General features: G+C 40.0%; 2 protein-coding genes and 1 long non-coding RNA gene across 5 annotated transcripts in view; 1 reads left to right on the top strand and 2 right to left on the bottom strand.

Annotated features, from left to right (window-relative positions):
• The window catches only part of si:ch211-80h18.1 (uncharacterized protein LOC555593 homolog), a 14,283-nt gene extending 10,781 nt beyond the window's left edge, over window positions 1-3,502 (bottom strand). For all 3 annotated transcript variants that reach the window (XM_048229150.1, XM_048229152.1, XM_048229151.1), the window contains exons 1-9: window positions 3,429-3,502; window positions 2,504-2,568; window positions 2,344-2,412; window positions 1,832-1,867; window positions 1,263-1,304; window positions 797-841; window positions 535-579; window positions 395-430; window positions 87-137 (exon numbers count right to left, since the gene is read on the bottom strand). In XM_048229150.1, coding sequence (XP_048085107.1) covers window positions 87-137; window positions 395-430; window positions 535-579; window positions 797-841; window positions 1,263-1,304; window positions 1,832-1,867; window positions 2,344-2,412; window positions 2,504-2,568; window positions 3,429-3,439 — 400 coding nt within the window. In that variant the 5' untranslated portion in view covers window positions 3,440-3,502. The remainder of the gene's footprint in view (window positions 1-86; window positions 138-394; window positions 431-534; window positions 580-796; window positions 842-1,262; window positions 1,305-1,831; window positions 1,868-2,343; window positions 2,413-2,503; window positions 2,569-3,428) is intronic.
• Window positions 1-20,124, top strand: part of LOC125284979 — a 23,656-nt gene extending 3,532 nt beyond the window's left edge. Inside the window, exon 3 of the long non-coding RNA XR_007191973.1 lies at window positions 20,046-20,124. This is a non-coding gene — a long non-coding RNA (uncharacterized LOC125284979). The remainder of the gene's footprint in view (window positions 1-20,045) is intronic.
• LOC125284978 (otolith matrix protein OMM-64-like) lies at window positions 10,082-18,065 on the bottom strand. The gene is made up of 18 exons (XM_048229161.1): window positions 17,954-18,065; window positions 17,164-17,225; window positions 16,706-16,723; window positions 16,497-16,529; window positions 16,131-16,169; window positions 16,000-16,038; window positions 15,795-15,824; window positions 14,476-14,523; window positions 14,119-14,190; window positions 13,425-13,475; window positions 12,176-12,670; window positions 11,679-12,145; window positions 11,494-11,532; window positions 11,176-11,226; window positions 10,886-10,924; window positions 10,604-10,636; window positions 10,335-10,373; window positions 10,082-10,136 (listed from the first exon to the last, which is right to left on the bottom strand). Exons 1-15 carry the CDS (start codon window positions 17,962-17,964, stop codon window positions 10,895-10,897), a joined length of 1,485 nt encoding a protein of 494 aa, XP_048085118.1. The 5' UTR covers window positions 17,965-18,065; the 3' UTR covers window positions 10,082-10,136; window positions 10,335-10,373; window positions 10,604-10,636; window positions 10,886-10,894.

Below are 20,124 nucleotides of genomic sequence, written 5' to 3'. Positions count from 1 at the left end.
GGAAAGGAAAAATAATAAAACACATTTAGGCAGGAAAAAAAAAGTTGGTGAGGAGTTTTAGGAGAAATAAAACATTATGGCTTTACCATGAGTACCTGGATCAGAAGAGATGGTGTGGGGATCTCTCCCGGATTCCCCTGTTTCACAAATGCAGTGAAGGACAAATGCTTAGGCTCAACCCAGAATGAACTCATGCTTGTCAATGCCCGTTTTGTACTATACGTCACTTCAAAAAATTATGTTAGTAAGCCTAGTAATATATAGCCATTGTTAAGACAGCAGGTCTTATACTCTTGGAGGGGTTGACTTGTGTCAGAGCATGCACACAGCCAGATTGGCCCTCACTTCTTGGTACAGGCATTAAAAGAATGAATGAGAACTGTGGGATTTTTACCGTTAACTCCTCCAGCTGCAGAAGAACTGCTTGATGCTACAACAAGATGAGAGACATGATTTTATTACCATTACATCATTGCACCGTAAACTAGCTTAAAGGTTGCATGGGTTGTTTAATCTCAGGCTTTTGAGACTTACCGTCCTGGCCCGAATGGGCAGCACTGTCTGCTGTATGTTTCTGACCTGTTAGAAGGGAAATAAAACAGTTTGTCATTAGAGCTTCAGTTTACACATACACACGTTACCGAATATATCCATATTAAAGATCCATGGTCACGCTTAGCTTATAAAGACCATCACTCCAGTTCAACCCTAATTAATGAAAAGCGTCACAGAATTGGGGAAAACTCCAGTAAAGGCTATCCCCACTTTCAGACATTTTAATAGACTTTTCTCTTACCGTTTGAAGATTCGCCGGCAGACATTCCAGGGTGAGGAGTTGCACCTTGAAGAAAAGAACAGTCCTTTACTCCTTCAGTCTAGACCAGTTTCATAGTCCATTAATATTTTTTTTTTTAAATACACTGCACAACTCATTCCCTTTCAACCATTTGTTCATGACTAACATTATAGCAGAACTTTATTGAGGAATATATGCTTCTTTTAAGCAGCTACATTTATGAATGGGCCTCAAATGGAATAGAGTTGTGTCATCTACTTTTTGCTGTGTGTGGTGACCACTGCAATATCTTAGACTAACTGTGCCTTATCCAGACTAGCTATCAGACTTCAGACCTCTTCATATTGCATGAACAAAACAAAAATCCTAATCTGCACCCACTAGAGTTCTCTCCCCACGAGAGAGCTTGTCTTATTTTTCTTCATCCTTCTATCCCTTAGCTAAAAGCGGATTAGCATCATCTTACCCAGGTCTTTTGATACTGTAGTAGCATGCTGTGCTCCAGTTCCTTTGGAAAAAACAGCAAATTTGTTGAGAGTCAGAATGATTATCACTCATTCAATCAAACTACTCTTCCCTGGAAAATGACTGCCAGGTTAGATGTCCATGCTTGCACACAAATACATTGCATAGGCAGAAAGACCCTCATATAGAACATTTTGAAGCTCCATTAAGAATCCATGATCATTGAGCTCAAGATCTTCCTAAATTGTATTTGTCTCACATAAAACAGATTTTATTAACGAAATATGTTGAAAGCAATAGCAACCATTAAATATATCTTCCTCTTGAGGTTTGGGTTAAAATTGTTTATTTCTACTCTTCTTCATTCTAGATTGGCTTGAGCTGTATTTATATTAAATTGTCGTCATACACTTTAGTATGCCTTTAATGAGGAGTTTGGCTGGGAAAAGACTCAGGAGCTTAGTTAATATGTTGAGTATGTGTTTCATTGGCTTCAAGCTTCAATATTTATGGTAAAATGTCGAAATGGGGAATGTTTTGCACATTGGTGGTAAGTTGTTAACTTCTCACCCTTATTCAAATCCTGACTTGAGTCATCATCATCATCTGAAAAGAAAGGGAAATTGAAACATTTCATAAAACTGCTCACACTTCTCTTGTGCGGTTTTTAATGGCTCTTTTTATGTCTGTTTGGTCTCTACCTTGATGTTATATATTTTTATATTGAGTATAGCAAACTATGCCAGATGATTATTACCATCGAAAGCGTTTATCATTTGTTATATGCAGAACCATCACACATTATTCAGTTAAAATGTATGATTTAATGGATGCATATGGAATGTCATGTTATGTTATATATATATTTTAAAACTTTTTTAAAGGATCCATTTCTTTTTAAGCCCTCAAAATCTTTCCCTTTTGCCTTGTGAAATGTGCATAAATGAAGGACTCTTAAGATTGAAATACAGGCGTCCCCTGGTTTTCCTGTCTTATATGGTCCCCACTTTGTGCTTTGGTCATCCTAACACATTTATGCCAGTTGAGTGTGGTGGTGTGAGATATGACCCATCCTTCCCTACCCGCATCCTCCTCAGACACCTCCTCTTCCCCATCCTCTGTCTCGACCTCAGTGTCCTCAGGTTCTTTCTCTGGGGGGACAACAGTGTAGTTTCATCACACCGTTTCTCCTCAGTGTATACAGTAAAGCACAAACTGGCAATAAGTTTGAGATCAGTATACCTTCAACTGGAGCTGTTGAAACTGTAGTGGCCAAGAAGACAACTGCAGATGCAATCAAAAGATTTCTGCAGAAGAATGACAAATTATAGTATTATTTAGAAATAATATTTAATAGCAATATGCATGTATCATCTAAAGCACAGAAGGCACACATCCTCCCTCAGAATCTGTTGCATACAGAATGTAAATTAGTGGCGCATTGTGAAGGATTGCTTCTGTCTTTCTGTCATTATAACTATCAGGCTATCAAGTCCTGTGGCTGCAAGAATCATCCACAAATACACAAAGATGTGGGTTTCTCTTGTTATATGACACGGGAAAATCTTAAGAGCCTTAAATTATATGTATTACCCAGCTATGTATATGCAATAGGTTAACAACTGCCAGATCAGAAAGTTGATTAAAATTAAACATTGTTATCTTTACATTTTGAACATATTTGTATAAACATTGAACATCTAAATCATCTAAATACTGAAGGCCAACATTATAATCAAAATACAATTCTTTGCACATTCACAACACACGTCGTTCACATAGTCAATTTCTTATCTGAAAAATAATGCACAAAACATCTACCAGTAACTGGAAATATTAAGACAAAGTAGCAAACATTTTTGAAACCTTAACTCCTAAATGCAGTTTCGATATCACTAAAGTATCAAACATATTAATTATGAAATATGACACGTGTCCCCTTGAAAAGGGGAAAGAAAATTATAAAATTATCAACATTCAAAATGTTTTACATTAATAGAATATTATTAGACCTCTTAAATGACAAATACTCAGATTGGTTTCCAGAATACCACTTAATAGGCCTTGGCATATCTCTAATCAGATATAATTTAGTCTTTCTCTTTGTTTGTTTATTAAAAAAAGAGCAAAATAGACTAATTAGAATATAGGCACATTGATTCCTTACCGTGACAACATCTTTTGTTAAGGTCTATGTGGGAAACACAGAAGTAGACATAGAGCAGGTAGATAACAGGGGCTTTGACTTCCTTATGCTTGACTGAGCTCCTCTATATGTTATATACCCTCTCAGCTCCCCATCTTTGCAGGGGGCTGGACCTCGGTTCAAACCCCTGCCCCTTCCACTGAAGTCACACCGCCCTCACCTTGCCCTAATGTCATTACTTTTTTCATTCAGGTTTAGCAGTTTAGCCCCTTATAGTTCTAATTTCATCTATCATTTTTGGCCCAAAAACTAACAAAAGATGTTTTTACAATGTACTTAGTACCACTTTTACTCATAACTGACACAGTATGTTTCATTTTTGCACTGGTCTGCACCTATAAGAAATAATCCAGTCACCTGTCATCACCTCTAGATTTGTCTGTCAAGCTGTTATCAACAGTGGAGGGAGACTGCCAGAGGAGGGCATAGCCAGCCCTCTTATAAATTGAATAGACCACACTCCTCACACTAACAGGGGCCTTACTCGAGACCAGGAGACTGGAAGGCAAGCTGAGGCTCAGAGACTGAGATGGGTCTGGGACCTTATTTCCATGTCCCTGTTAATGAAGAAGGGCTTCCTCAGGCTGATGGTGATTACTGTCCATCTCTAATTGCTGGCGCCTGGTGTCCTTGTAGGATATTTCTTCCTTTTGGTATAATGTGAAGATTATACTTTTAATCTGCTACCTAAACATCTTCACATCATCAGAAATCTATTTCTCTCTTCTTCAGTGAAACTCCATTTTTCATTTTCCTACTTACTTTCTGAACCAGCAGCTGTATTAACTTGGAAGTTGAGTGGTCTGCCCTGTGTGTCGCAGGTTAGCACAGCCGAGCGAAGCAGGCGTTATCTTATCCTTAGCTCCTGTGAGGCCTGATTGCATTCCAGCCAAGGCTGCCAATTGGTATCGGTGGCAAGGCAAGCCTCCCGTTTCACACTGTAATGAATATCTACAGGCTCAGGGACTTATTGCTTTAATAAAAAAGCTCCCCCGATGAGCAGGGATTGATATCTTTCATAACAAGCCTCATTAGCCTCTATGTTAAACAAGCTCTCATTGTCTGGTGAAACTCAAAACGTTTTTTTTCTCCTTATTAGTCGTATGGTGATGGAGTGGAGTGTATCCACCCCATTAAAGAAAATATGAAAATATGTTATAGTGAGATTTTCATTCGAGATTTGTTTTTGTATTATGCATGGGTAATTCAGGTAAGATTCACATGTCACAGAAACAGTTATTCACTCAGTGTTTTTGAAGGTATTTTGAAGGTTTAGAGTAGTTGTAGTAGTGTGCACATCCCCGCCGGTGAGGTACAGGGCAAATGGAACTAGAACTCAAAAAAGGATGAAATGCCTGCACTCTGCTAAAAACTTGTGCTGCAACGTTTCGACCCGGCTGGGTCTTCCTCAGGCCAATTTTGAAGGTTTGCAGCTTCTCTTGCTGGCCAATAACCCATTGAAGCTAATTATTTGCAGAAAGGGACAACACATGCATTCATGAGACCCAAGGGCAATGTTCCTCTGTTCCTTAACTTCATATTTTCAAGTAATCTACCTTTTCAACACAAACAAATGGGCCAGCCAGCCCCCCGGTAGTCCGAATGCGGAATGACCTTTGAAAGCGGAAACCTTCTCTTCCAGAGTGACATTAAATTCACTGTGTTGAAGGGAGGGAGTGGGACATATAGAAAAAAGGCAATGTTATTGTGCGATATGGAGCCCCCCTGGGCAACCATTTGCCAAGATTCCTCTTAGTCAGACCTGTGTCCAACACCTCCCCTCGATACTCCAATGGCTCTGCGAGCTTGGACAATGGTCCTCTGTTGTTGTGGAGAAACCAGACTGGCCTTGGATCTAACCTTGGGTGACGAGATTAGAGACCAGAGTACTGGTTTGATCCATCTCATCCCAGCCAGGTGATCCCCAGCAGAACCAGTGGGAGCCCTGGGATCACATCCCACTGTGGTTGGTGACTGTTTTTAGACCGTCAGTGTGAATAAAACGTTAGGGTGCACAGGTAACTTTGCAGCAGGTACTGTGACATTTTACCATAAAGCGCACTGCATGTATGTGCAGACATGAGTGCGCCGACACTTTCTTTGACTTGCCCATGCACACCAGCGCCGAAATCCAATAGTTTTTATTGAGCGGTGCCGAACTATAAAAGCAGAATTGAATCGTAATCTAGAATCGATAGATAGATAGATAGATAGATAGATAGATAGATAGATACTTTATTGATCCCCAAGGGCAAATTCAAGGGTTTGGCGGTGGTGTGCTTGGTTGTATTGAAAACAATGGAATCTAATGTATTCAGACTTTAAAAGCTGATGTCTTTAGAAGCTGATTTAAAAGCTTCCTACACTCCAAATAATTGATTAGCATTGAGTATAGTGGTAGCAATATTAAGTCTTGAATAATTCAATCACAAGGTAGCTGGTAGCAGTTATTTTGCTTGTTCTTGACAATAATTTATACAGTGCCATACTTTGTAATGTGCTGACACCAATAGACGTGTTAGATTTACGACATGGTTGAGGAACTTGTCTCAGATGTCTCCTCACACGTGGTCCTCCATGCAGATTGCTGAGTCGACTCGAGTTTCAGCTCCATCCTGAGTCCTGTTAAGGCTTTTTGTGCTCAGAATCATGATCTACCTCAGGTCTTCCAGAAGGAGCCATTCTGTTTGGAAACATGATCTGCCCGAAATAACAGGATAGCTGATGTTGGGCTCCCCCAAATTCATGGTGCAATGAATCAGTCAGAACTGAGCTGAGTGCATTCTGCATTGTAAGCCCTAGAAACAAGGTGCATACACATTTTAGGTGGTCATTATATAATCGCAGGGGCACTGAACTCAGCTCTAGTGTATTGCACTTATAGGAGCCCACCCTAAGCTACAATCAGTTAAACTGTCTGTCATTAATCAGACAACTAGAAAACAGTCACTCTGTACAATAGCTCCACAGCCTATCTTTGTACATCTGGTGTCATATAAATCATATGCAGACCGTGAATTGGCTGGCTCGAGTATTTGTTTAACTTCGGCCAGCTGTCAAAATGTATTGTCCAGATCCAGAACTCACTTTTGAAATGGAATCTGAGCATAATAGCTGTCCAAAAAGCAAATGGCAGCTGAATTGTTAAAAAGTCTAATGCGAAGATTATAGACAGTAAATCTCTCACAGAGAGCATTATCAGTATATAAAACAATTTAACACTGCTGTGACCTTGCAAGTCCAATGCGATTTCCTCTGGATTAGTTTACCTGAAGTGCACAATAGCATGAACTGCAAGCTAAAGCGAATCATTCAGTCTACAGAGGGGGTTTACCTTTTCCAGTTAAAGGCAATACCTTTCTCACCAATATCAGTCACTCCATTGGTGAAGACATTGAAGAGGCTCTTATATACTTTTAAGAAGTATAATATTTCTGAAGATTTCACAAACATCCTTTTGCTTGCCACTTCACCCCACCCCGTTGCCCGGCTTACCATCTCAACTTCTGGGGTAAAAGGAGTGGAGGTTTTCTTATGCAACGTGTGAGGTGAGCTGAGCTTACCAGTGTAGACCCCTCTCACATACACACACACACTATACACGCACACACACACAGACACACATACGCACATACATACACTCACGCACACACACACACACACATGGTTGGCCATTTGCACAGAGGGAAGCAAGTCACGCTCCCTCTGGCAAGGTCACCTGCCATTGTTCATAGCTGTTTGCTGGCTTTTGTGTGATATTCCACCTCCTCCTCTCCTCCTTCTCCCTCCTCCTTCACCTCCCGCACCTCCAAGGCCACGGGTTCGGACCACCAAGTGTAGCCAATGTGTAACATGAGCAATATGCCCTGAGCTCCAAGGGGCTCTGTAAGGACGCGCTCAGTAACTTTACCCCCTCCAGGAGGTCTTTCTTTCGGGCAATGGATGGGGCGAAGGATGAGGGTCAAGTGATTGGCTGCATGACTTAAAAGAAAATCTGCAAGATAACGATCATTCTGCTTTTATCTTCAGCGTCTTTTTGAAGACGTCCCTAAGGTCAAGTAGTGGCTAAGAAATTGTTTAGATCTTGTGCTGCATTGTGCACAAACATTTTGACAATAACTGGCCTCCTTAACTGCCGTATGTGGGGGAACCTTGAATTGGCGGATATTTAAAATGGTCTCTGTAGGTGCAGAAAACGACTTGCAAGTCTGTGAATCCCAGATAAGACACAACAAATGGCAGGAGAAATGTGTGTCTGGCCAGGTTGCTAGTGCTTGAGTCTACCACTGGAGGGACACAGAGAACCAACAATGATTCTGTTTCTTCCCTCTGCTTCACAGACCAATAGTGTCACAAGTTTTTAGTATGCTGTCACTGGCATGTTTTCCTACAGCATTGTGTATCCTTTGTTGTGTCTTTGGGCGTATTCTTATTGTTTCATGTGTTGTGTTCTGTCAAGCTGTGTTTTGTGAACTAATAAGAACTATCCAGAAGGAAGAAGGAAATGTTTAGAGGCCTAATTCAAGACATGTTCCTCCTTATTCTTCAATAATCAGCTTCCCCAAATGTTCCAGTCTATGACTTTATGACAATAAAGTGACACTTTCAGTCTGTCTCAATGCCAGGTACTTATTACAAACTCTCACAAGAAAATTTTTGCATATAGTCCAGGTTGGGCCACTTCTTGCAAACTAGTCCATTTGGGGATGGACTTTCCTGTTTATTCTGCTTTGAATGTTTCATTATGTTACTTCAGTAATAAGTAATGTTAATACAAATTATTAATTAATAAGTAATAATGTTATAATATTTGTTTTTGAAAGCCTAATGTGTCTGGATTAGGTGACAAAACTACCCTAGTAATAGATATAACAAGACCTCGGTTGTTTAAAGGAAAACACCTCCAATTCACCTTAGTGGTGTAATTTTCTTTTGCTATTGTTCATCCGTCTTTTTCTTGATTTTCTTCTTCAAGCATTTCCAATATATTTTTCTCTAATTTCTCTGTATTACCTTAATGTTTAGGCTGTTCAAGTAAATAAGTTGACACCTCTACCAAATTCCCCCAGATTTTTTAATTTTTTTGATCACATTTTTTTAGATTTTTTTAAAGTTTTTTGCTCTCTGCTGAATGGATTTCATCTGTTGTCACACACACTGGCCCCTTTTCAAAGCCAACAGAGCCAGAGGGACCATCTTAAGATACTCTTTTTCACCTGTTGATGATCCCTCATTTATATGCTAGACAGAGAACCTTTTAAAGTAAACCAAGAAACCGTTCGAAGGTGAAACATCTCTTGTTTTTTGGCTTTCAGGACATACTCTCCATCAGGGGAGACATGAAGTCCACAAAGGCGCCATAGTTCTTTGCCCCCAAAGACCAAAGACACTCGAACCACATTCTCTAACATGTGCAGTTCACCCAAGACCACAAACTGACCCCAATCCCACCACCCAAGGAAATGTGATTTTTTTTCTGACCACTCAGGCTTTATTCAATTTGCTCCCTGTGTACATATTAAATGACATTATTGATACATCTATACATCTCTTGTCATTACAATAATTCTTCAACATTGCTCTTACACGCACACTACAATATTAGTCATAAATTCTCAAAATGAAGAGATGTGCATAACAAAATTGTCTCATAAAATGTCTGTACACTCCATTTGTTGTGGAAATCGTATTGTTATACAGTGAGAAATTTGTCTGTTGTTTAAAAACAAGCAAAACGTTTTTCTGAGAGTCAGGAATTTTTTGTTTTGTCATAGCAGCAGTTATCTGTCAGAAAGTGTTGTAGCATGTTGAAAAAGCAGAACTAGAAAATCCCACAACCTGCGAAAACATGCCAGCCCCACAACATTCAAGCACTGCAATTTTTTAGAGACAGTATCAAGCAGAATTGCAGTAAAAGATCAAACAAATGTTCTTTTCAGCAAAAGTAACAGTTGTGTGCTCAGATTTCAAAATGTCAATGATTTTAAGCCTATTAGCTGCATGAACATCATAATTTGAGGGCTCCTAAAGCCAACATTGCATAGGTGTTAGAAAAATGAAAAATATTCTATGTCAGTTATGAATTCTGTGCACAAAAGATTGAATAATTTAATTTGTTGCTCACCCTATTAACAAAAAGGTTGCCTTTTGGGGAGAATGTTGGGGGAGTGAGAAAGTGTAGAGGAAAGAAGAAATAGTATGTCCAGCCTGAAAATGCTGTTTTGTTATTGTGACTGCATCAGTAGATTTCCTTTGTGTCTTTTCATGATGATTCTGCCAGGAAGAAAACAAAAACACAAAATGAATACAGTGCCCTTCTCGTCACTGATTGGCAGCATTCCATTGTAGTCTTTTGATCATTTGATGCAGTTAGATCTCTCCTTCAAACTGTTTGACCACAAAGTCACAAAACCTGTGGACGGTTTGTGTATACCTGTTGTATAGACTCCACCATAACCTACTGGTACAAGCCAGAATGCTAGGAACTCTGATTGGTGTTATTGGCAACCCCTGAAAAGTAACCCATGGAACACAAAACAGAAAGTTAATACCTGGCAATATGCATATTTGAAACCATTGTACATGCATGGCAACTTGGCCTGAGAGGTATGGTACCTGGTGTTGTGTCGTCTGGTTTATCTGGCTGATCCGGTGCCTCAACGGTGACGGCTAATAAGAAGAAAATCAGTCGGTCAAATTTCTAGGAAACCAAAGGAAATCTGTCCTAGACTTTTACCATCCCCAATTGTTACAGTAATTGCCATTCAATACTATTTTGATGACCTAAATCTTAGATCGAGTTTTGTCAAATTATTACGGTACGGTGGCCTAAATGTTTTATTGATGGGATGGGGTGTGTCTGCTTACCTGCAGACAGGTCCTCTGACTCAGAGGACGGTACTATCTCTGTGGAAACAAGCAAACACTTCTTTAGCAAAAAAAAAAAAAATCCCCTGATTGGGAACAATGGTGGCTTCTCAGGCATTCACGTGAGCCGTCCATTTCACACAAATATAGTGTTTCTTCTTTGACCGGGCCAAATCTCAGAATGATGGGCTCTGTGGTGTTTCATCAGCCCACCAGCACTACCCACTACCCACCCACCTATCCATGTGTTAGTTTAGGAATGGGCTTACCCTCAGATGTGGTATCCATATCATCATCTTCAGCTAGAGAGAAAGCAGACACAGAAAGCAGATGACATTTAGGTACCTTTTTTTGTTATGGGCAACATTTCAATGGCAATTATATGTGTAGAAAACTCAAATCAATACTAGCCGAATACTAGCCTAAGTAATCAGTTTGGCTCAATAACATTTCTTTGGGACCTAGCTTGCTGTTGACAGAGCAGTGTACACACAGTGTTGGCATTGTGAATCACAGAGTGTGTGTGTGCGCTCAAGACATCTAGTCCTTACCTGTGGAATCTAGCTCAGTGCTCTTCTCCATGCTCTCCTCTGTGGTGACAAACAGAGTCAGTTATTACATGAACCACAATAACATCTATAGAGTTCAAACCACTCGCTCACACTGCCACAATCAATTATTCTCAGATGTTAAACTTAAAATATTTGATTTGCTCAGTTTAAATGTAATGTTTTAATGACTTTGTTCATTTGTTTGAAGTATGCTAAGACTTATAGTAACACTTCATCCAATACAGGACAAAAACACAAGGAAATCAATGAATGTAATGACATTTCACTACCTTTTGAGGTTGACTCTGATGCATCATCCTGTTCATCTTTGTCTGCTGAATCTATTAGGAGAGATAGATAAGCTAGTTAGTTGGGCAAGATAGATAGGCTAGTTAGTTGGGCTAGAAACATGAAATCTGAGAAAATAGACATTGTAACATTCATAACACAAAGAGATGCTACAATATAGGCAACCATGGATAATTATATGGGAAATGTGAATTCATTGTTGATGCATATGTACAGAGTACAATTAACATGTTGTTGTCACACTTTGGAACCTGAAGACAGGGCCAAACAGAGGATTAAAATTAGATTATTTTACACACCCATGGTCTCTGAGCTTCCTGCTGCCTCACTGGTTGGAGCTATGAAGAGAACATGCAATGATTAGTCATGATGACATTTCTGCATATCTATAGGCATATCTATATTCTGCATATCTATAGGTTTTAATACTCCTCTTTATAGTTGGTTCAATTCTGTGATTTTGAGATGAGCTTGACCCACGCACCTTCTGATTTGTCCTCCATGCTATCGGTGTCTTTCTCACTGGCATCTTTACTCTCTTTGTCGTCCGACGACTCGTCACTTTTCTCCTCCTCCACGCTCTTCTCCTCGTCGCTCTCCTCCCTGGTGGCGAACTCCGAGTCGTCGCTGGCGCTGTCCTGCATCTGCACCTCGAAGGCTCTTGGCTTCCTATGGGCATGCCTTCCTCCAGGACTGGCATCTTCTCCATCTCAGCCTCCTCCTCCTCCGCACTGATGGGGTCCCCTTCCTCAATAGTGGTGCCTTTGTCCTCCTCGTCCTCCTCCTGGCTGCTGATGTTCTCCCCTTCCTCCTTTTCAGCTAGACTCTTGGATCCCTCCTCGTCACTGTCGTCCCCAGCCTCCTCCTTCTGCTTGCTTTCTCCTGCCTCTTTGGCCTCACTTTCCTCCTCAGTGTCTCCCTCGAATTTGGAGCTTGTGTCTTTGGCCTCTTTGGCTCCGGCCTCTTTGTCGGCAGAGTCTTCCTCGCTGCTGGAGTCCATCATTGACTCTTTCTCAGTTGAGTCTTTGGAAGCCATGTCGTCATTGTCGTCATCCTCAGAGTTTGAGCTGTCCTCTTTAGCCTCCACTTTGTCATCATCCTTTGATGACAACATGCTGTTCATTTCTGTGCTGTCTTCTTTGATGTCAGCACCTGCCTCTGTGCTTTCAGATTCTTGATTGGCTACCATTCCTGGTTCCTCATCGTCTGCTGAATCCGATGTGTCCTCGTCAGTGTTCTTCTCCTTTGAGTCTTTGCCCTCTCCAGCCTCTGTACTTTCAGTATCAACCTTGTCAGTTGCTTCCTGCTCACTGACTTCCATTGTGTTTTCCTCACTGTCGTCCTTGTCTGGAGAAGCCTCGTCGCTGTCGCTGTCTGGGGAATCCTGCTGCTCACTGGCATCTGCCATCTTGCTGGCACCTGCCTCTTCACTGATGCCATCCTCATCGGCAGTGGCATCATCGTTTTGTTCAGACTCTGTTTACAGGTTAAATAGGATTGTGCATTTCAAAGCAGAATCACGTTTGATTTTAAAATTTAAAAAGACTTTAATTTATGGGATTTAAATTTAATTAAAATACTTTAATTTATGGGATTTAAATATTTATGTAAATTGCTCTACAGCTGTTTTTATTGAAACATTATATCCAAAACCTCTTTCAAAAGTAACATAGCTATGTAATTTTAGTACAGGCTACAGTACAGGTACAAGATTTGCGTCTTGTGGATTGTCTAAGTTAAGTGTAGAATACAGTGAGACTTGCGTCTTGTGGATTGTGTAAGTTAAGTGTAACATACAATGTGGAAAATTAAAGAGTTGTGATGAACTGGAAGGATGGATGGATAATGTGTATGGATATGTAAAGCAATGATGTGTAATTTTGTCAAAATTTTGTCTCTGATGCTTTTTACAGAACTGAGCATAGTTGTGTGATAATTGCTTGTCCTCTGACCAGGTCAAAGACAAAATTGTTTCTATAGTTTCAAAAAATACTTGTGTCTTCTGTATGGTTTGTTGCAGGGCTGTTATTGTATTGATAACATTTTTATCATAGGTTTGCAAGCTAAAAACAAATTGTGGAATCAGACGCAACACTTTTTCCCTCACTGGTGAGAGGATCAATGGGACCCCTACAAATGGAACTCAGTAGCTCTGAGACTGTTATCTGGGATTGCCATGGCTCTTAATGTGGTCTCAACGGCCTGTTCATTTGTTTTGAGGAATGCTAACCTGAGATATCTGACTCCGTGGCTTCCTCAGTCGTGTCGGGCTCAGCAGTCTCTACAAAAAAAAGACAAGGAAAGAAAGAAATTAATTCTACCAGGGAACCTAATCGTAGACATCGAACTGACCAGTGAAATGGTAACTGTAGTAAATGGACAAGGTGCAAAGAGAGGCCAAAAGGTTTTAGACAGGAGTTGACCATTTGGCTACATTGTTATCATCTGAATAGGCTCACAGGCCTGACTTTTTGTCAGACATCTTAATCACCACTTCAGTGAACCTCATTAACACTGGCTGCCTAAATGTCATGACTGGAGGGAGGGCTGCTCTTATCTTAAGTCACATTAGCAGTTTGGCAAAACCTGAAAAGATGGGGCTCTTTTTGACAGGTATCATGTAATGGGGTCACCAACTTTCCAAAGGCTGAAATCAGATTTGGTTACATGAAATGTGTTGCCCTGTGTTAATCCCCCATCTAGCATTTAAAATATACATCTTTCCTCGGCCTCAAAGGAGTTGGCTTGAATTGACTTTCTAATTGGTGTTGGTTAATGTTTGGCAAGCTAACTATTTTCCATTAGCCTTGCTCACTGGCCTCTGAAGTCTGACCTAGCAGCAACTGGTGCACCAACATGAAATGTTGAAAGAAATATAACTGTGGTCTTATATTTTTGTTTATTTGTACTTTGCAGACATTTACCTGTGTTGTCTGTCTCTTCGGATGTGTCTGGCTCAGCAGAGTCCTGTCTCTCAGTTATAGCCTCAGATAGCTCTGTAAATTCAAGTTAGTCTTTACAGTAATTGTCAATGTATGTATCAATCAGTCATAACAGAACAAAACACTCAGTTGGTAGTTTAATGAGGTCTCTTCACTTGATAATGCTTTCTGTATTTAATTTATGTTAGCCCCCGCCCATTGAGTATGACGATGGCAGGCTAGGTTATTGCTATAAAGAGAACATTTTTAGCTTGAGTTTCAACTGAAAAGATTACTTATGTAACCATTTTTCTGCCTGTGTAGTGTAGTCCATAACCGTTGGCCTTTCTGTGGTCTTACCTTGGGAATCAGGGCTTGTTGTAGTGTCCTCCACACTTTCATCCCCATCTATTAAACAGAGAAATTATGAATGTGTTTCCTTCTAAACTATTGCAAAAACCTTTCAGTGTGCTACATATTGTTCAATTGTTTGGAATTTGGTCCATATTAGACCAGATCAATGATGTTTGCTCAAGGTTCCTCATACTCATTCTTATCTGGGAAAGTCAGCCTTTTGCTATAATGTCCCTATTTCCTCTACTACCTCCTTATTTCCTCTAACTCTCTACTTTCCCATGGTCAATTCAGATCTGGAACCTTCCTACATCAATTTGAACCTCTTTTGATTTATTTGTATATATCACTACAACTATTGGCTACTATTCCTTTTGTTGTTTTTTTATTGGTATTGTAATCTCGGCATCACTGAAAATAAGGACTATATACACTAGGACTACATGAACTTCAGAGAATAAATAAAGGTTGAATGAAGAATGAATATGGACGTGTGATAAAGGGCTTGCTATCTGCTATCCACACATGAATAACCCAGGCAAAGCAAATATGTGGTTATGTTCTGACTGAAACATGACCTGTCCATGGCTCAACTGTACCCATTAGTGATAAGACAGGAATTACTTGCTCTTGCAAAGTACATATTTTTTTGTCAGTGGATGAGTAACATTTTTGGTGTTAAAAACAGATAAGAGTTTAGAGGGTGATTTGTATTCTTAGGATGGCCTATGTATCACTTTTAAAGCAACACCAAAGAACTTTTCCTCTGTCAAACGCACTATTTGTTTATCCAGCACCGGCTTTGCAAATAACAATGTCCACAGACAAGGTAGAATATGTTGCATGATTTTATGAAAGTACGATGTATTGCGACTTCAGATGCAAGTCAAATTTGTAGTTTCTTATGTCTCATTCCATCAAACTACAGATCTGTTACCCGATCTGGCAAACTTGCATAGTGTGGTTATAGCCGATAGAGGGCCGTGAAGCGAATGCAGAAGTGCCGTTCACCATGTTACGAGTTGATGAACCACTGAAACGATTTTGGAAACATTATTTTAAGGTGCAAAAAACTCTTTGGTGTTGCTTTAACTTCTGACTTCAGGAGAAACTAATTACACTGTTTTACTATGATATTTGAGGTCATGACTGGGATATTGGATTGCTATGTGAAGGTGGATTTAAGATAAGATACAGGTGTACATTTAACTAAGATATGTTATATCTTACAAATATTGTTATATATTTGTCAAATTAAAGGCCTGATTAGAATTAGAGACCGGCATATCTGATTTTAGAGTCAAACAAATATCTGGCAAACTGACCTGGCTGGTTTGAGTCAGTTGGGTCTGCACCTAAAAAAGGGACATCACATTGTCATCAAGTATTCTCATGACAGCTGTTCCCCATTCTTGTGACACCATGGACAATTTAACATCCTTGTGTTTTAAGACTATCCAGTATCCAGCCTTTCCTACTTCCTGGATCGACACAGTTTTATGTGCAAAACCAGTCAGACGTTGCTCATACCTTCCATCTTCTCAGCTGAGTCTGTCCCATCTGTGATTCCTATGATAAGATGGGACATTATTAGCTCCTCTGTTGGCACCACAACAGGGGCAGAATATCTCATGGTTTTCATGTAGAAGACAGAGACTTACCTTGGTTAGGCCTTGAAGTGGGCTGGCCATTGGCATCTCCTGAGGAGGCAATTTATCATGTCATTATTTAGCATTTTTTGCTGTACACACTTTGCCTTAGACAATAGGCCCCACATCTAAATTATGATTTCATATAATATTTCTCATGTTAATGTAATCATGAAATGAAGGCATCACTCATGTTGCGTAACTTGTGGATTACATAAACATGGCCAGTGAATGGGAGGTATCAAGCCACATTGTTCTACTTTGTTCCACCCGTTTTACAGGGCCCGTTTTACAGGAGCCTGTATGGGCAGTATGGCTACTTAGTTTGATATCTAGTGTATGAGATAATTTCAAAGAACTGGTTACGAAGTTACTTACCATTCAGAAAGGCAATTACTGGAGCTGCTCTGTCTAAAAACAAAAAAGGGACAAAACAATGGGATGGTCATGCAACAGCTACGTGAATATATATCCCCATTAGTTATTGTTAGTAATAGTTTGGTTGGTAACATTTTAGTAAACAGATTTTGTAAATAGTATATCGGCATATGGTAAGAGAATGTTATCTTTATCAAAGCTGTCCTTACCATCTGAATCTTGTCCATCTGTATGATAATGCCATAGAGAGAGAGAGAGAGAGAGAGACAGAGGACGTGTTAGTCATGTTTGGTGAGCTTTTTAGGTGCCTAAAAGCTTCTCCTATGGAGGCCTCGCTTATTTCTCTAATCCTACATCCAGACGGGAACAGAACTCTTTTGTGCCTTTCAAGGAGACCTGGGCTCTGATTACAGGCTTGGTGCAGGGGAGGCAGGCAGTGAGCAGATTTGCTGATTGAAAGCGGGGGATTGTTGTGTAGCAAGCTAGCAGACGAGCACCACTGTGTAGAATCTCAAAAAAGTGGCCATTCAAAAGTGTGTGTGTGTGTGTGTGTGTGTGTGTGTGTGGGGTGTGTGTTTGGGTGGGGGGGTTGTGGGTTGGGGGGGGGATTATCCGTGCAGTGTTATCAGTGTTCGAGCAAGTTCACTGTACACACAGTATTTCTTACCTGTCACAGGGGCCGATAAAACAACACCAGCCACAGCAAAGACCAAACAAACAACAAGTGTCCTGTGTAGGAAAACATTCAATCACAATGTCTGTAAAAATCTTAATCGATAAACATATTCACCATGTTGTCAATTTTATTTTCAATTAGTTAAAATAGTTACTTGAGGCCTGTGTTTTTTTGAAGTTGTTACAGCTATAACTTATAATACTCTTGTGAGCTGTTGTCGCCATTTTGTTAGTTGTGAGGCTGGTGCACCTGAGTTTAAGTATTGCTTTGCATGCACAACATTATATATATATATTATACAGCACATTCATTTCATCCCTTTTCAAGTCTCTTACAAGACAGATGTCATCATATTGTGATGGAGTGACCTGAAATCCTTTTAAACAATTCTACTGTACACAGACATTGAAATTCAAATTGGCATGTTCTTCATTAAAAGATCTAAATCTTTAAATGTTAGTAATTTACATTTTTTGTTCTTGCATTTTTTAGTAATAAGAACACAATATTGCTTGAATGAAATTGAATATTTGGAATGGAGTAGATAAAAAACATCCTTGGCAGGCCACAAATACACAGCCATATTAACTGTCAAATATATTAATATATTTAAGAAGACATTTCATCTTGTTTGATTAGGGAAGTCCACATAATGATATAAAACAGTCACAATACATTTACTATCTTCTAAGGTGGCTGACACACGAGGAAGCAGAAAAAAACACATTCCATTCCTCCACATCACTCAGACCTCGTAATAAGTGCACAGTGTTACACTTACCGTGACAACATTTTGACAGGAATCTCTAAAAAGCCACGAAGCTGAGGGAGAAACAGCACCGGTGTGTCTCGTGTGTGTGTGTAGTCTCCCGTAGGTCTGAAGCCTTGTTGGAACGAGCCTCATTGCTTTTATACCTTCCCCGGCGCTGAGGGGGGCAGGCCTGCCAATCAGAGGCGTCACAAAGGCACTTCTAAGGTTACGCTCATTAAAACAGGGTTAAGAGTCGGGTCCGTGCAAAGCTTTGTTTGTGTTTTCAAACAGCCCTTGTAAGTACTGGCTTCAGTCAGCCCCCCCCTCAAAAAACAATCCTACAAATACACAAAAAACCCTGTCCCTCCCACAAACACCTGCAACGTTGCTGTCTTTTTATTTATTTTGACAGACATGTTCCTTGCTTTGTGCACAGCAGTGCACAGTACTTTTTTGTTTTGGTTGATGATGGTAATGGGTGGGGCTGACTGGTAAGGTACGTCACTCCACTCCGCCAAGTAAAAAGTCATCCAGCAGGAAATGTTCCAATTCTCTGAAGTATTAAGCATGCTGAATGATAGTAAAGCACATTTTTTTGCTGAACTTCCGCATGCTTCTTAACAAAGAGGTGATGGTTTGTTGACTTGACTTTTAATGATTAATTTTGTGACAGGTGAGCACTGCGACCCAAAGAAGCACATACAGTATTGTCAGTGAATATTCAGCAGGCCAACATACTGTATAGTGCATATGAACCACACATGCCTGCATGACACGTGTAATACTTATTCATGTAGTACTTGTGCAGGGCAGTCTTTTCAAAAGCAGGTTTGTGATTCATTGTATGCAAACAGAATTTCCTTCTGGGAAGATGTTACCTGGGCCACAGCCATGCTGCGTATTTAGTTATTTATAATGCTAAACTTACATCAGGATGCTGTGGTCAAACATAAGTTCCAAGAAAATCAGATTTAGACTGTTGATGATTAGAATGGTGTGGAGTATGGGGGTGTAAAATGAAGGAAGGATTTACACGTTTCATAAGTTGACCAACAGGGTATAACATCACCTTAATCACGTAGTTGATTTGTTTCGCCAAACAACTCACCCTCTAACTTGTAACATCCATTCAGCTACTAATATATGTTTCAATCATAAAAAATAAATGTCATGCTAAAGTTGTTTTGTTGTAAATGAGGGAGGGTTTTTGTTAAAAATGTTTTCAAAAAAAGTTCACTAACAGGATATAACATGGGGAATATCTATTAAATCACATTCATGTAGTTGCAAGTTTCGCCAAACAACTGACCCCCTAACTTGTAACATTAACTCTGCTACTAGTATTTGTTTCAGTCATAAAACTGTTTTCGTCCTACTTAAGTTGTTTTGTTTAAACATGTTTAATAATCGTGGACTTGTTACTGTCAGTAATGAAAAACTCCACAGGAAGGTTTCGACAGTAATCCGTTTCTTATGTCTTCCTCTTAAAGTCAATCAGATTAAAAAGTTTCCAAGTCGGGGGTGATGGAGTGGTTTTGTCCCGCTCGGCAGGAAACTGGCAAGTTGGCAGTTGGGTCTTTTGCTTACTAATTCCCATTGTGCATCGGGCGGCGTGGTAGGCCCAGGCCGAGTCAATGGGTGAAAGCTGGAATGGGATAAGTCCGCTCTCCTGTTGTCACACAATTCATTGTGGCACATTTTCACAATGTTTTTTTTTTCTATCCAACAGGGCAATTATTTTTCAAGGTTTAACTCTTTAACCTGGACGGGGTTTTTTTGCTCGTTCTGATAAACTGCAGTGGTGCAGACCAGAAGACAGAGTCCTAGGAGGGAAAAGTCATTGACAGGGAGATTTCAATGTGGACCACCAACAGTGGACCATGGTTGAAAATGCAGCTGTTATTTACTAAAAGCTATTCATTTCTAGTGGACTGTTGTGTCGTGTGTACGTTCAAGAATTTCCCTGAATTATCCAATTGAATCAATCACTCTTCTACATAGAGGAAGTTGTACCTTTAATTCCTCCAGTCAGTTGCAGTCAAAATCAACCTCAGGAAACCAAGGGTTACCTCTTCAGGTTTAATTCCCATTTGAAATCCGCTGTATTGTTTCTTTTTGGCAGTAGCAGAGCCACCTGTGAGAGTACAAGATGAACTTACTGACCCGAATGATTTTAAAGGCTGACCACTTTGATCTTAGAG

This window comes from Alosa alosa, chromosome 20 (genome assembly GCF_017589495.1).
Source record: "Alosa alosa isolate M-15738 ecotype Scorff River chromosome 20, AALO_Geno_1.1, whole genome shotgun sequence".
In the NCBI taxonomy this organism is placed as follows: Eukaryota; Metazoa; Chordata; class Actinopteri; order Clupeiformes; family Clupeidae; genus Alosa; species Alosa alosa.
The sequence above is the reverse complement of the archived record's forward strand: the minus strand, read 5'-3'. Positions and strand labels throughout refer to the sequence as shown.